Source organism: Barbus barbus, assembly GCF_936440315.1.
Source record: "Barbus barbus genome assembly, chromosome: 19".
Classification (NCBI taxonomy): Eukaryota; Metazoa; Chordata; class Actinopteri; order Cypriniformes; family Cyprinidae; genus Barbus; species Barbus barbus.
This window is the reverse complement of record NC_136747.1, coordinates 14,565,674-14,582,677: the sequence shown is the minus strand read 5'-3', so window position 1 is coordinate 14,582,677 and position 17,004 is coordinate 14,565,674. Positions and strand designations below refer to the sequence as shown.

General features: G+C 37.8%; 1 protein-coding gene across 1 annotated transcript in view; it reads left to right on the top strand.

Annotated features, from left to right (window-relative positions):
• adgrb2 (adhesion G protein-coupled receptor B2) overlaps nucleotides 1-17,004 on the top strand; it is a gene marked incomplete at its 5' end in the record, with an annotated part of 133,142 nt that overhangs the window by 94,392 nt on the left and 21,746 nt on the right. The window contains 7 exons of the mRNA XM_079442574.1: nucleotides 57-142; nucleotides 4,592-4,690; nucleotides 7,729-7,900; nucleotides 11,439-11,531; nucleotides 14,251-14,290; nucleotides 14,471-14,485; nucleotides 15,651-16,396. Of these exons, the coding sequence (XP_079298700.1) occupies nucleotides 57-142; nucleotides 4,592-4,690; nucleotides 7,729-7,900; nucleotides 11,439-11,531; nucleotides 14,251-14,290; nucleotides 14,471-14,485; nucleotides 15,651-16,396 (1,251 nt within the window). The remainder of the gene's footprint in view (nucleotides 1-56; nucleotides 143-4,591; nucleotides 4,691-7,728; nucleotides 7,901-11,438; nucleotides 11,532-14,250; nucleotides 14,291-14,470; nucleotides 14,486-15,650; nucleotides 16,397-17,004) is intronic.

Genomic DNA, 17,004 nt, shown 5'->3' with positions numbered 1-17,004 from the left:
ACATAAAAAACCCTTCTAACAAAACAAATAACACACCCTCTATCTCTTTCCCGCAGGTGAACATGCTGATTGGGATAGTGGTCTTCAACAAGCTCATGTCTAGAGATGGCATCTCAGACAAGTCCAAAAAGCAGAGAGCAGGGTAAGTGAAGGTCAAAGTGATGGCTATTTGATACCCATCTATTTCTGGTCAGAAAGTCATTCATTTACAACTGGCCTGTTGAAGGTTTTAAAATATCCTGTCAAGTATTTGTATGGGCAAAATAAATTGCCCATGCTCTCTCTCTCACACACGCACACACACACACACTAAAAGTTGAAAAAACATCAGACTGAAAGCCAAGATATGGCAGCTTCATTAATGGACTTGTATTGATTTGCTGGCCTGCTAACCTCAGGCTAGTCCTCTGATAGCTCTGTCATTAGCTAAGTGTATATTCATTGTTCATGCAACTGCATATACTGACAGGATCAAGGAGCCCTTGTGCTTTTAAAACGCTTGTTCTGTTTTGCCTTTGTTTGATTGGACACAAAGCAGAGTGATCCATTAAACACTTGTGTTAATGAGTGGACCGCCACATCCCTCACCTCAAACGAGAGGCTAAATCGCACTGAGAGATTGAATATTCCCATTCCGCTCCATGAATCCACTACCTAGAAACTTCAAGAGCATTCTCACAGCCCTTCGTCTTTAATTAAACTAACGCTGCATCAGAAACCCCCATTTTTAAGCGAAGATAAGTGCACTACATTGTTTAAAATGAGCTCACGGTTCAACTGCTGTCAAGCTCATTGTCATGCATGAACATGTTTTCACTAGTTCTGTAATGAAGGCATGAGAACAGCCTTAATGCTCGCAGTGCAACTGAATTAGTGCATCTAATAGCTACCAATAGCCTCTCCGCATTGAGTGTATGCTGTGTAAATGTCATTTAGATATGTGGCATTGCTTTGGTGGACCACCATACCGACGTCTTGGCAGGAAACTGTATGTCTTACTAATTGAATGAGGAGCTAATCAGAGATCTGAGCTAATCCAATGACTGGATATTTGTAATCCCTCCAGCCAAGAGTACGTTCTGCAATTTTGCCCTAATTGATTTGTCGTTTCTCCACTTTTCTTTTCATGTAATGTTTATGTACAAGGGAGATCAATGCATATTGGGAGCTGCAATGGTTAACTATGGATTTTTCAACGTCTTTGATATAAAAATGTCCTAGAGTTTAAATTCAATTGGACTTATTTTCATATTCACACACTCTCTCATGCTGTCTTTCACATACAGTGCATATGCTGTTGCAATCATTTTTTTTTTTTAGTTCAGCCAACATCACTGTTCATTGCTCATATTTAGGTTTTAGGGGTTTGCTGTCAGTCCTTACACTCTTAAAAATAAAGGTGCTTTAAAGGTTCTTCACACCATTTTAGGTTCCACAAAGAACCATTCAGTCAAAGGTTCTTTAAAGAACCATCTCTTTCTTACCTTTTTAATAATCTGAAGAGCCTTCTGTCACCACAAAGAATCTTTCGTGAAACAGAAAGGTTCTTTATGGAACCATTTAGACAGAAAGGTTCTTCTATGGCATCTTTATTGAAGCATCTTTATTTTTAAGAGTGCAATCCCAAATATTACATTTTACAGCTTAACTCTTTATGCTTTGTGCATGAATGTTACCTCAAAATATCTGATTATTTGAGAAGGGGTGCTTTTACTTTTTTAAGCAACCTGACTACACCTGGAGGCAATAAAATAGACCTCAAGGAGGGACCCGAGTCATATCTAGAGACCGCAGTATCGGATAATTGGAAGTGTTCCAGTAAGCAACTGCATTGCAATGCATTAAAACCTCTCATAAACCTTAGCAAGAAACCTTAATCATATTTTAAGAAACCTTAGTCATATTTTCTTCACAATCCTTTATTATTAGTAGTAGTAGTAGTATTGTGGTGGACATATTCCTAAACAGTCATTTTTAGTAAATTAAATACTAAACTAAATTTAGCATCATGCTTTCTGTGTTGTAAGGCTGTGTGTGTAAATGAAACACAAGTCCACTGTTGCAACAAGCTGCTGCTCTTCAATGCTGATCCTGAGTGCCCCTCATTTCCATATTTCTGATGTTCAGAGCACTTTCTCCAAGTCTGTGACATGAGGCTGTCTTTTGTTTCCTTTACACTTTCAATCAGCATCTCAGAACACACACTAAATTCAAACCAAATGGGTTAAAGTAGCTGTATGTACAGTAGTTTTGTGTATTTTTTTATGATTTTGGAGCTCTATACAGTCAAAAGAGTTGAATTAACTGCCGAGTTTGAGTCAAGTGTAGGATGTCTGTTCAGTAAACCAATAAAACACTAAACAAATGAATTCCATTTAGCCAAAATAGACTTATGTCTTAATTTCTTATTTCTTATTAATTTTGAAAACAGTTGTGCTGGGGTCTGTTCTTTGTACCTTGCTTAATACATCTGAGATGATTTGACAGATGTCATATCTTTTAATCCTGATAATTGATCTCAGGATAATTTGGTTCTTCAAACAAGTTAGAGAATTAGATTAAAATATCTGGATTAAGTTGTCTCAAATTACTTTCTGTTGTCATGTTCATTGAAATATTGGCTGGCAGCAAGACAGCAATGTAATGATGTCCTATAATTAAAATCAAGGAAACTGCCTATGAACAAAATGACAAAAGATCTAAAAGATAAATAAAATGGGTAACCATTTTGTTTGTTTTTTCACAATTATGTGAAAATGTCAAGAGTATTTAATTATCAATTCATTTAATTTTAAAGCAGATTTGTTACACTCGACAGCATTAAGTAAAATGTCTTAATCCATAAAATCAATCTTAAGACATAACTGACTGTGTTTAAATTAATTGTGCATCATAAAAGTCATCTGAGGTTTGAGAAGTGGCTGTGATATATCAGAACCACCCGCATTAAAGCTCACCGCACAAATCAATGCACAACTCAGACAAACTGTATGGAACGTGCATATGACTACTGTCACGTGCACACACGAGGGGGACACAGGAACACGCAGACGAGGATGTAACTTCAAAATATAGGCTTTATGATGACATCAAGGCATGGCAAGGCAGGACAAGGCATGGCAAGGCTGACACAGACTGGAACACCGGCGAGTAACGAGTAGACCAGACGAAATGAAACTGAACAGACAGGACTATAAATACACAGGTAAATCATAGATAACGAGACAAACACAGCTGGACAAGGATTAACTAATGATCACACTAGAAGAGGACAGGAAACAAACCAAATATGGACACAAGAGGCAGGAACACATGACACACACGACTGACAACTACAACAACATTGAGAATTATTCCTTACAAAATTAATTTCTCAATTAATAAAATTGGCTGTGTCTATTATTATAGATTATGCAGGTAACTATAGATAGCTGCTAAAAAAAATTGTGGAAACCATAATGCCCCCCCCCCCCCCTATTTTGTAGTCAATGTGAAGTATTAGTCTTGTCCTTAAAACAAGAATAGTTTACCCAGGATGTAAAACTGCATAATAATTTCCTGATACATCAAGATTTTCTAAGAATGTATAATGAATATAGGTATAATTTGTCTTTTTCCATTTTAGTTGGATTAAGCATAGATCTCACTTTATTTTTTCACTAAAACCAAGTGGAAAAATCTCCCAATGGCACAAGACAAAATACATTTGTATTCACATATTCACACATACATAATCCATTTTTCCTGATTGGAAAAGTATTCAATGTCCTTTACATTTTTAGTGCCACTTTTACATAGCAGACCCTTATTTATAAAGCTGAGGGGGATTGTAACAGGGTTCATTAAAAACTGAACTTCCTGGTTAATGAACTGAGGGAGACCATCCTGGACATGCTGATCAGCTTTCTAACAATGCTGACACAAATCAGGGGGTTATGAGTGGTATCAGGTGTGTGTGTGTGTGTGTCAACAGCGATAGACTATTCTTCTCTCCACAGCAGCCTTTCTCCTGTTTTCACACACAAATACTCCTCTAATACACACACACACACACACACTTCAGTGAGCAGCTGAAGTAGGTTAGTCTTTGCAGCTCCCATCTGCCTCATCTGCTGATTGTTAATGATCTGTGATCGCATTTTACAGTGTTTCTCTCAATTTTCTCATTTTCCTGCCATCATCGTCTCTCTCTTTCTCTCGCTCACACACACGCAAGCTACTTTCACGCTGTGACATTCATTACAGATCTCACTCTGCCGTTGCTGTTGTTCATTGCTTGATGCTGATTTCTTGGCATTACTTTAATTTTCTCTTTCTCTTTCTTTTTCCTCTCTGTTTTGTGTTCCCTTTCCTTATGTATGTGTTTTGTCGTCATTATTCCATTTGCAATTCCCCTACATTCTACATTCAAACCTTTTACATTTGTGCTGTTTGTGTGTATTGGCATGAATGTGTGTTTGTGTATGGATATTTATGAGTTTGTTTTTTAAAATATATTCCTCCTACCTCCCTGCTTCTGTGTCACGTCCATTTCTTTCCCGTATGAATATGTGTGTGTGTGTGTGTGTGTGTGTGTGTGTGTGTCCTGAAGTCCGCCGTTGGAAGCGCGTAGCAGGCTGCTCCTGAAATGCTCCAAGTGCGGCGTGATCTCCAGTACCGCCCTGTCCAGCTCTACCGCCAGCAGTGCCATGTTAGTCTCATTCCATATTCTCTCTTTGTCTCTTTCTTTCTCTCTCCATTTCTTTCTTTTCTCTCTCTTTCTATCTCTAGAGCCCAACACTGACAGTAAGAAACAGAAACTCTTCAAAGAGCCTGTCTGCGCACTACATTTTATTAAATCTTTGCTGAAAAATGCCCTCACAGAAGATCGTTTAAGGCATTACAGTATTGCAAATCATTGAACAGACATTGCAAAAATGGAAATCGATATATCGTTTATTTGTCAAATATAAGCATACGGAAACCACAATTCAGTGCAATATGGTTTGTAGTCGAGTTATAAAAGTGTCCAAGACAGACTTAGGGGCCATTCACACAGAACAAGGTTTTGCTTTGAAAAATGCAAGACGTGGGCGGTGGAAGGGGGGAAAACAGAGACGTCTCGAGATGCATTTTTTAAAATTTGAGCATTTTTAGGACACTGTGTCATACACAAACGCAGTGATCAAAGATGGCTGTCTAGCATGTGTTTACATAGAAAAAAATAAAATGAAGAAGTTTCCCAGTGGAATGGAAAAACCTGCTCTGTGTGAACCAGCCCTTAGGAGGCATTTATTCGGTGCCTTTTTATTTTTTTGTGCTCATATGCCAGTGTACATCTTTGCACTTATAAAATTCTTAAAGTATTTTTGTATAATTATATAAGATATTAAGACTTGTTTCTAGAAAATGTGTCTTTGGTACAAGTGTTTTTTCTTTGTTTTTTTGACACAAAATTATTTTACAATTCTTTAATTATTTTACAATTTGCCAAAATTATTTTACAATTCTTCTGTTAAATGTTAAAACCTGCCACTGCAGTAAGACAAAATACACTTGCTAAAAGTCTTAATATCTTGTTGTTTATCTTATTTCAAGGATTTTAAAATACTTATTAGACAAAAACATGACAGGATTTTTGTTTTTTGCTTTTTGCAAAAACATAGAGGTAAGGATTGGAAAAACCATGAAAAATGGAAAAACATGTCAAGTTCTTAAATATTAATTGTATTTTTATATATCATTAATACAAATTCATTAAATTGACAGTCATTTCAAAAACACAAATACATACACGTACACACAAACATGGAGGATTGTGCTCTTTGAAGAGGTAAAGAACCAGAGTGTGGATCAAGGGCCACCTCTGATTCTTTTGGCTTTAGATAAATTGGACTCATCTCTGCTGTTTGCTGGAGGTAGTCATGTTATTGAAATGATAATGAAATGAATGATATCGCTTCTCTGTTCCTCTTTCTCTTTGTCATTTTTTTGTTCCTCATTTGTCCTTGCTGTCTGCTTTTTCTGTCTCCGCTATCCGAGTATAAATATGGGGCATGTGTGTGTGGTGCCATAATACAACTTCCATTCATAGAAATTAATGAAGAGGACTTCCTAAAGGAAGTTTGGAGGGCCATGTTCACATGATTCCACCAATTACCTCATTTTCTTCGATGTCGGCGTTCCTTCTCCATATCAACCCCACACTCTTTCTACACAGTTAGTTAGGGGAGGACACTGAATTTGAGTCATGCTGTTTCACATTTACCAACTCAATCTTGTCTTCCTTTTTCTGCATTGTTCTTATATGAGCATGAGAACTCATACTGAGTTCTCTTTCTCTGTCTCATTGCTAATGTCCGTCCCATCGCAGTCATATGCAGGAGACTGAGTCAGTGCAGCGTGAAGATGTTAAATTGATGGCCAGCTGTGGTGACCTTACTGTCCTTACTGACACCTGATATTTATCTAAATAGGCTCTGCATGATGCAGAACCAAAACACTCCGGTAGGATTAGCAACATGTTGGAAATTCATCAGGGCATGTTAGCATGAGCGCTCAGCATTATGAACAACAATTATTTGCCTGTTTTGCAAACAATCTGAGAGTGTGTCCTAACTGGATTGACTATGTATATGTTCACTGAAAAAAAAAAAATATTATTATTATATTTTTAAAGTATTATATTATATTATTTATAAAATTATCCATTGTAAAAATTGTTTCCTGCTAAATAAAATCAACTAATTATAAAAATTAAATAAACAGAAAATGAAACTTGGAAATCTGATACATATGGAGGAAATTTAAATGCAAAAAATTTTAAAAATGTTTTCAAAAAGTGTTAACCTGTTAACTTTAATATTATATGTAATTTAATATACTATGAATAGAATTTCATACAACAGCAAATTGAAAAAATACATGAATTACTGAATTTGATTTTATTGATATCATGATCTTATTCATTTTTAAGATGCATTTAGTTCATCAAGTTATTTTGAACTTTCTATCTGAAATAAAAATAAACACAAAATATTCAAATTTGAAAATCTGCTACATATGATGGCGAAATATGAATGCTAAATATTTTGTAAATGTTTTGTTTATAAGTGTTGAAATTTTAACTTTGTATATTAATTTAACATACTATGAATAAAATATAAAACAACAATAAAGGGACAAAATACATAAATTGCTGAATTTTATATTATTGATATCATAATCATAATATTATTATGATTTTATAAATTTATGGGATGCATTTAATTTTTCAAAAGTTCTTTTGAAATTTCTATCTAATATATATATATATATATATATATATATATAATTTTTTTTTTTTTTTTTTTTTTTTATCTGTAAATAGGAAATCTGCTGTATATGACAGAAAACTTTGGTAGCTGCATTTTTTTTTTTTTTTTTTTTTTTTTTTTGCAAGGGATTCTAAATTATACAATTATACAATACCCTGTATGTTGCATATATAAAATGTAGCAATCACTAGGTCTGTGATATCAGGTTTCTAATTATTGCGACTTTAATGACTCATTAAAGTATACATTTGCGCTGTATTGACACTCAGTTAAATGCCTGTGATGCAGAGCTGGTCTCTAAACCTCATCAACACCCCATAGCTCAACTCTAATCTTGATAATATCTGATGGCTAATGATTCCAGGTGCAGTGATTTTGCCACCTTGCTGCATGGAGGATGAACTGCATTTTGCTCCGTGTTCTCTCTGCACAGGGCGTCGTTATGGAGCTCTTGTGTGGTTCTCCCCCTGTTGGCACTCACGTGGATGTCAGCTGTGCTAGCCATCACAGACCGCCGATCAACCCTCTTCCAGGTGCTCTTCGCTGTCTTTGACTCAGTCCAGGGATTCGTCATCATCACCGTGCACTGTGCCATGCGCCGAGAGGTCAGTGGGCAACATCTATGATGCATCCGGCAATGATCCAGTTATCTGTGTAGAAATTCTAAGTCACAATTATAAAGGATAAAGTTATTAATTAGTCAAAATATTTATTTTATTAATTAGTCAAAGTCAAGGAAAAAGTAGTCCGCTACCAGCTTCTACAGATCAATACAGGTGTGGAATTGTATTTATTTATTTATTTTTCTTATGTTTTGTTTAATTTTGAATGAATAACCTTGTAACATATTGGCAGGAAATATTGTCTCAAATATTACTAATTATATATAATAGCATCAAATATTTATATATATAAATATTTGTTTTGGGAGGTTTTCAAAATGTTAACTTTACCTTAGAATATTAATTTAATATACTATTATTCTAATTTTCTGATATTAACTGATTTTGATATTCTGCTTTTCAACGATGCAAATCATATATTTTTATTATTATTTTAACAAAAATAATAGTACGTACATTTTTTTTTTCTGTATATATGATGTGTATTTAAACATATAAACATAGTCATTAAAAAGTTACGTATACTACTTTTATGCTTACATATTTAGAGATCCCTGGCTTCTGAAATCAAAGAGTTTGAAAACCTTGGCGTAGATAACCTCAGTCGTCATCACAATGTTATATGCTTGTGATTGGCCATAACAATATAAGAAATAAAAGTTTCACTGTTATATTGCCAGTCTTAGAGGACAGTCAGAGGTGTATTTAAATGGAGATTGGACGAGGAATTTTATTTGAGTCCATTAGTTTAAGGCCCACTTAGGAATAAAACTTGGCTTAGACCGCTGACGCAATCATTTTTTTGAAATAGCATGCATTGCTTTCACGTAATAATGGGTTGGTCTGACGGGCCATAAATAAATCAACTGATGGAACAAGCTATAGTCACATTGTAGTGGGTCTGTAGCCAAAATGTGACAGTTTCAACTCTCCAGCATGTACTGAATCTTGGCTGACTTTCAATATGCTTCTGGAGTTTAAGGAGGGAGAGAAAAAATCTGTTCTAAATCGCTAAGCCATATATGTTAAATCAATATCGCAAAACCGAAGGATTAGAGTAAAATAAATCCTGGTATTATTTTAGTAAATATATAAAAATCCCTGGCAAGGCTTTGATGTAATCCCTAATAGCTTTAGCAAAACAAGAGAGTGGAGTGTATTTTGTGCGCTGGAACATTGCGCTATATGCAGTTTGATGTGCAAAGTACGCTTTGAAATGGAAGAGCCAACAATAGAAAGGCAGCATTCATGATTAGCACAGGCAAACGAGTGGAGGATGTTTGTGGGAATAGTTTGTTCTTATGCATTTATGAAGACAGAGAGAGTCTAGAAGGCATGCCGTCGGGTGTCATTTTTATACGTCTACAGCTTTGACTCGGCAGACAGTCATTCATAAACAAGCTCTGAGAATGAGAGCGTCTACTGCTCTGTCTTGCGAAACAGCCCAGCATTTCTGCACATCGTAATTTTAGTTGAGGGGAGGGGAGGGGAGCAGACTGATTGCAGATTCTGGTCTAGGCCAGTGAATAATGTTGCATCATGATAACTCATGCTCAGTTGAATAGAAAGAGAAGAGATTTACTAAACAGTGCAGAGAATGTGCAGTCAATAAATAAAGTGTTTCAACAGAATATGATTGATGCTATTCGGAGGACGCAAGTAGATTAAAGTGTCATTTGTTCAGTGTGTAACCTTTGCAAACCATAAAGGTCGCGGCAGATCAAGCACTTGGGATATGTACAACATGTTGTAGAATTAACGTGTCTCAAATGTGCCTCCAGTGAACACTTGTGATGGGATTTTTTCTAGATCATGTCTGAGATCAAGCAAAATACATTAAAAACAGGGATACTGTGAAATATTGCTAATATTTTAAATAACTATAGTTTTCTAATTTAATATATTTTAAAATTCTATTTAATTTAATTTAGGCTAAATTTCCAGCAGCCATTACTCCAGTCTTCAGTGATCCTTCAGAAATCATTCTAATATTCTAATTTGGTGCAATAAAGAAATATTTCTTATTAATTTAAGTGTTGAAAGTAGTTTTTTTTTTTTTTGTGGAGACTGCAGATCTTTTTTTTCAGGTTTGATAAATAGAACGTTCAAACAGCATTTATTTGAAATAGAAATCTCATTATATGATAAATGTCTTTGCGTATCACAGACTTCCCCAGCGACAAGCTGTTGTACCCCTAAATTTACCATTTTCATTCTGTCAATACAGAGTTTGAGCAATTTCTAAGATGTCTTTTTACACCTGTATTTAGCTGTGTCCTCAAGTGATTGAATCACCTGAGAGGGGCCTTTGCTGTTCATCCAGACAGTCTAACTGTTATGTTCTTTGTTGGCAATAAAAGCTCTGATCTTCATAGTTAAGAAACACTGTGCTTTCAATTGGTCATTCCGTAGGCGTTTTGGTCATAAATCTGTATGCAAATAAGTGGCATCCCGTTGCTAAGGCTACACTGTCGTCAGGGGAAACAGCCTATCACGTTGTCTTTTTTTTTTTTATTAAAGGGAGTGTCTTCCTCCCTATTGTTGTAGAGCCTGTGCATCTGCAGTTATGTAAACTCCTCCTGCAGAGATGCAAACAGGCTCACTTCAATGTTTTTTCACTCAGGAATATAAACTAATATCACATTTTTATGAGAAATCACATACAGACGCCCTCTGTAGATTACTAAAATAACTAGATAAAACCGATAGATTCTCCTGAGTATATAGAAGCTGCTAATGTCTTTAGGATATTTGCTATGATCATTAGATTCATGTTAGTATCAACAAAGGATGGTAAGAAGATATTCACCCCTCCTATTATTATTTTCTTTCCTAATAATGATGTAACAATCTTAAGAATTACTAACAGTCTACATATTATACAGTAATTGAGTATAATGATCAAAAATATTCTTCTAACTTACTGAATGCCTAGAACCAAAATGACAGATAGTAAAAATATTTTAAGGATTTAATACTTATTTTAAAATGTTTTAGTCTGCAAACATTCTGTTCTGGATCTGTGTTGACACCATTCCTGTTTTCTTTTCATTGTATTCCCTCTGCCGGAACCCTCTTTTGTCTTGCTCTTCGACCACACAATACTTAATTTTCTGCCCTTTTTCAGAAACCGAGAGAGGCTTACAACCCTGACATTAGTGATTGACACCAGCAAAGCACAAACTTGACGGACAACTGTCAACTCTGGTTCCATTCATGTAGCGCATACTAACCGGATTTACTTTTAAAATTCAGTTGTGCCTCCTGAAATTTTAAAGGGTCACTTTTATTATAGAATATGGTTGATGCTGTCTTTCATGCTGGAATTGTGTTTGAACACAAACAGGACTGACAACCATATTCTGCTGCTGTATTAACAGCCCTAGAAAAGTTTGAAATATTGATGTTTTCGTATTTGTTTGGTTGCTTTCTTGTTTTATATTACTATTCCATGGTTTTAGATTTAATTTAAGATCTCTGTGGGTCACCCTGGTTGTATCCTATGTCTTCCAACCCGCAGGTACAGGACGCAGTGCGCTGCAGGATGGGTGGTTGCAAAGATGACAGTGAAAACTCTCCGGACTCCTGCAAGAACGGCCAGGTGCAGATCATGGTGAATAGCATTCCATTCCATCTCATCTCACATGGGACTCTCAGAGGGTCGACTTCTCTTTCAAACATCATGGGCTACTGGGTGACTGTGTTTCAAATCGAATTTGGTTTGTAAATTTTAAAAAACATTTTACAAGCCCCACCCACAACTGTTGACGCCCACAACTGTTGAGTTCAGAGCAGTGAGTGATTTTATTGTTTTGGTCATATTAACAGCGTAGACAGCAGTATAAATACTGTATATTATGCTACTGTCACTCAATATACAGATCTAATATAAACATGTGATTTCTTTCCCAGCTGTTTTTCTTCAATGACATAACCTACTGTGTTTTTGTAACTTATGTGTTTTTTTTTAACATAAACTTGTGTGTATTTGACAGTTTAAGCGCAATAAGACATGAAAGAGAACTTAGTTTAGTACTCATATGCCGTGTGACAGTCGCTTTCGGATGTGTGCGCTCAGAAAAAAAAACTATATCAGAAGTTTAAACTGATATGGCTTTAAAACACATGATTTCAGCGCAAAAGACATGATAATAACAACCAAACAGATGTTTTTAGCAGAATATCTGAGAAACGAGGTGTAAAGGCACAGCCTTATTCTGGAAAAGGGAGCAGGGAGCAGCAGCTCATTTGCATTTAAAAATACAAGCATGAAAGCAGCGTGTTTCTGCTTCAACTCAAAATAGGCATTTTCAGAAATGATGTAATTAATGATTTGTGGGGTATTTTGAGCTAAAACTTCACAGACACATTCTGGGGACACCTGAAACTTGTATTACATGTTGTAAAAAGGGGCATAATTGGTGCTTTTTTAAGCTTTTTGAAAAGCATTGCACATACTGAAATGTTTTTGGCCGGGACTCTCCAAGTCGACGGTTGGCCATCGGTTGCACTGTATATTATTGATAGCTGCTGATATAGACAGTTAATTCCGCTCACGCATGTGCAGAACGCACGTGTTAGTTTCCCGTCGGCTGTAGTCTGTGCGGTGTGTTTGAGCGCAGCTTTTTGGCCCAACAATGCTGACTTTCGTCACTGCTAGTTCTTTGAAGTCGGCTTGGTGTGTCCCAGCTTTTTGAATGGTCAACTAGTTTAGAATAAAATTACCAGTAATTATATCAAATACAAGAAAGCAATCAAGAATGTCAGTAACATACTTAGCACTTATAACCTTATGGGGTATTTCCAGATAGTTTTTAAGCCCTGTAGCCAGTGCCTTGCAGTGATTTGCTCATGTCAAAGACTAGACTTGCTTGTAACCATGGTAACTACAGCAGGAACTCTCCAAGTGTGTGTGTGTGTGTGGATCGGTTTAAATGAGAGGGATCACCGCCCCTGCAGGTCTGCTCCACCTTTCAGCTTCCTCTCGTCAACTCACCCCTCATTTTTTCTCTCTCCCTACCTTTCTCTCCATTCTGCCTCTTTGCCGGCAGAGGGGCCCGCACCGGCCGAGCCTTTACAGTCAGGAGCAGTGCGGTTCACTCCGATATTCACCTGGGTGCTGCCAAGGCTGCCACCAAACCTGCCCTACCCACCCTCCTCTAGCCTTGACCAATCACAGTCATAGGCATAGCCATAACCACACCCACATTCTCCAACAGAACCACACTCAGACTCTAAACCACACCTGCCTTCTCAATCACAACCATGCCCACAGCCTCAACCACAACCATGTCCATACTCTCAACCACACACTCGACAAGAACCACACCCACACCCTGAACCACAACCACTTGCATACGCTTAACCACAACCATGCCCATGTTCTTCACCAGAGTCAGAGCCTTGTCTTGGAGCCCAATCACATGACCGTACGTCTCTGAAATGTGCTTGATTGCACGTGTTTGCTTTAGAGTTAGTGCTGTCAATTTTAGAGTGTAGCTGACAGCCTAGCGTGAGCATTTTAGCCAGCTAATTAGACAAGTTGTTAGCTGTCAGCAAGTTATTTAGTGCAAAGTAACTGCTTAGAATCCATGGCTGTGCAGTAAAAGTTTTGCATAGTCACAGATCTATTTTCTTGTCTCATGCCTTTTCCTTTTAACTTCAACACGCAGGTATACACATACATACAGGTTGTTCTCGCTAGGGCATGCTAAAATTGTTCCATAGAGTAATGCAATGACTAGAGCTTTGTTTTGAACTTCTTTCGGGAGTCAATTCTTTTGGCAGCAATAGCCAATGCTGCATTCCAATGAGGGCCTGGAGTTAAAAAGAGCTGCTCTGGGACGGACATTTCCGGTTTACCCTGAGGGACTCAGTCAGTTTGTGTCCATTGTACTGTATCTTTTTTTAAGAGTCCTCCCCTTTTTTCATGAAAATAATATCAGCTTTGTTTGTTTGGAAAGTCAAGCCCAGCTGTGTCAGACTGCGGTATGCTAATTTATGTTCACTTTGGTTCATTTTAATTAGTGCTGGTGCTAAGGGATCTGCTATTTACTGTTAAGGTGTTGCAGATGTGTTGCATTAGACTAGTACTTTGTCGAAACACAGCGTTTTGATTGCTAAAATGAACAATTTGTTTATTTTTGATGGACTTTTTAACCACCACATACTGCCTGTAACAGATTAGCTCCACCCTTCATCATACATAAATTGTATGACCCAAATGTAAATGATGAAGAATTGGCCTCTATATGTTTAGTTCACTTGTGGACAGCATGCCATTTGTAACAAACTGAAGTAATCTCTTCTCTGTCCTTCATTCACTTACACAGACGGACTTTGAGAAAGATGTGGACTTGGCGTGTCAAACAGGTAAGTACTTCTTGGACCTCCATTTTTCCTTTCACTACTGCTGTCCTACCTCTTTGCTTTCTCATTCTTGCACTTTCTTCACCATTTTTTCACTTTGCCCTGATTCTAATGCAGTTTGTTTGGTAAAAATTGTCCATGTAAAGTTAACCCTGCACATCATTGTCTCCCCCTCACTTGCAGAAAGAGGACACCCATGTAAGTCTCACTCTTAAGTTAGAACATTCCTGTTTGTATGTCATTTGTGTTAGTTAGACTATAGTATTTTGTTGTTTTGCATAGACTGCCATATAAATGTGCATGCCTGATTTTTGATTGTCATCCTTATCTAGGATAGTTCACCCAAAAATTTAAATTCTGTCATTAATTACTCACCCTCATATCGTTCCAAACCCATAAGACCTTTGTTCATCTTTGGAACACAAATAAAGGTATTTTGGTGAAAGCCGAGAGCTTTCTGACCCTACATTATCCATTTAATTTTATCTTGGAATGTTAAGTTCCAAGAACCATAATTGTCAGGTTTAGTTTTAACACTAAACTATCTTGATCATGTTACTAGTTTCACCTCATAAACATTTATTAAAGTCCAAACTTATCTTGGTCTGTAAGCTGAACATTATAAGAATAGACACAAAAAAAAATTAATATATGCACTTGTTTTGTATTCATTTCTTTTCTTTCACCTTTTGGACTGAGTTATGTTGGCTGTTAAATGTGACCTTATTAATAATGTATAAAATCGGTAGGCAATTGCGGCTGATGGTTTTTCTCTTAGAGGAGCTGAATTGTGCATGGCTTTCCTTCCTAACCCTACCTAATTCAAGTGAACTCCTACTGTAACACCTCTGGGGCAGCACCTTTGCAACCATCCAACTTCTGCATGCTGAGACTCCTGGATAATTATTCACCTGCCTGAAAATATTTGTCCTTTCCTGCCCTCACTGCTTTACCTTTACCTGCTCTTTTGACCTCTGCACTGACACACTCCATTTCCACGCGCTGTAACTGAGCTCATTTTCTTTTGTCTCTTTTCCCATCATTCCCTCCACTGATCCCATTCTCTCTGCACCCACTCAAAATCAATATTTTTACTCTGTCACTGCTTCAACCTCTCTCCAAAACATCTGGGCTCTGTATCTTTGGGAACTGCTTTGTAACCATCTTCCATCCCACCTTTTTCCTTTTGTGGCATGTATTGTTTTGGCATACAACTTTGTTATGATCAATTTATCTCTCTGTTCTTTGCCGCTCTGTCCATCTGTGTGATCATGTGCACTCGACCTCTGTTTCTGTCTCTTTCTTCCTTCCAACTTCTGTCTATCTGTTCTCTTTCTCTCTTCCTTTCCCCTTTCTACCTCAGTCATTTTTAAGGAAGTAAACACCTGTAACCCTGCTACCATAACTGGCACTCTATCCCGCATCTCCCTGGACGATGAGGACGACCCCAAGTTGGCAGCTCATCAGGAAGGCGTTAATTTCAGCAGCCTCCCTGGGAACATCCCACCCCCTAATCTCCTGGTGCAGGTACCTCCTTTGGGTCCACTGAATGAGCTAAGCGAGCAGCCACTAAAGAAGGAGGTTAATGTGGAGCAACAAGGTCAGCATCAACGATCTGGACCCATCTACCTGTGCACCGAGAGCGGGCTGGGTTGGGCGCGACCAAACCCTTCTTCCACCCAGGATTCAGCTGGTGGTGGAGGTGGGGAAGGGGACTACATGGTGTTGCCACGTCGGACAGTCAGTCTCAAGCCCCCTCCTCCAACCCAGGATGAGGGGAAGCCCCTGAACATTACAGTAGACGACCCTCCCTTTCCTCCACCCCCTTCACCCATGACTCTGCATCCAGCAGAAAGTGAGGCATACCCTGCAGACTTTGCAGCTGTGGACCACATCAGCATGAATCTAAACCGCTCCTACGGCACGCTAAAACAGTTGCCGGCCCACACCGGACACACGCATTCCCACACCAACACCCACACCCTGCAGGTCAAGCAGAATCGTCCTTCTGTCCGGCAGATCCTCACCTCGGGAACAGTGGAGCGCACCAGAACCCTTCCCCGCAACCTGGGCAGCACCAACACCAGCCTCTCGGCTGGATCTTTGGAAGTAAGTAAGGGTTAAAGAAGGGGTTCATTCTTTCACAATCTAGAAGCATCACTGCTGAATGTCCCTCGGTATTTTGGAACCCACCTGCAGTTTGCAGTTTTGGCGTAAATCTAGGAGCACAATAGTGCTGTAATGTCCTAGCTTTCTTTCCAGGAAAAAGGGAACGGGAGACCACATAGCACAGAGAATCATTATGGCAGGAAAATGTCAGTTAGATCTGCACAAAAACATCACCAAGACAAAACCAAGCATGAATGCAGTGATTGCGCAACACACCAACCCAAATACACAAACAGTACATTCCTAACCTAGCAACAGACAATTTCTCACTAGTTCTCTCAAAATGAAAATTGTCTTCATTCACATGACATCCCAACATGTATGACTTTCCTCTGTGAAACACAAAAGAGGATATTTTGAGGGTTTTTTGAAAGTCACATTTGCTTTCCAAAATAACATCTTTTGTGTTCAGCAGAAGAACTGGTTTGGAATAACATAAGGGTGAATACTGTAAAGGTGTTGTTACAAGAAAGAAATACAGAGGCTGAATTATCTTATTAGTCATGTCTCCTTTCGTTTTGGGGCTGGATGACGCTACATCATCTGTG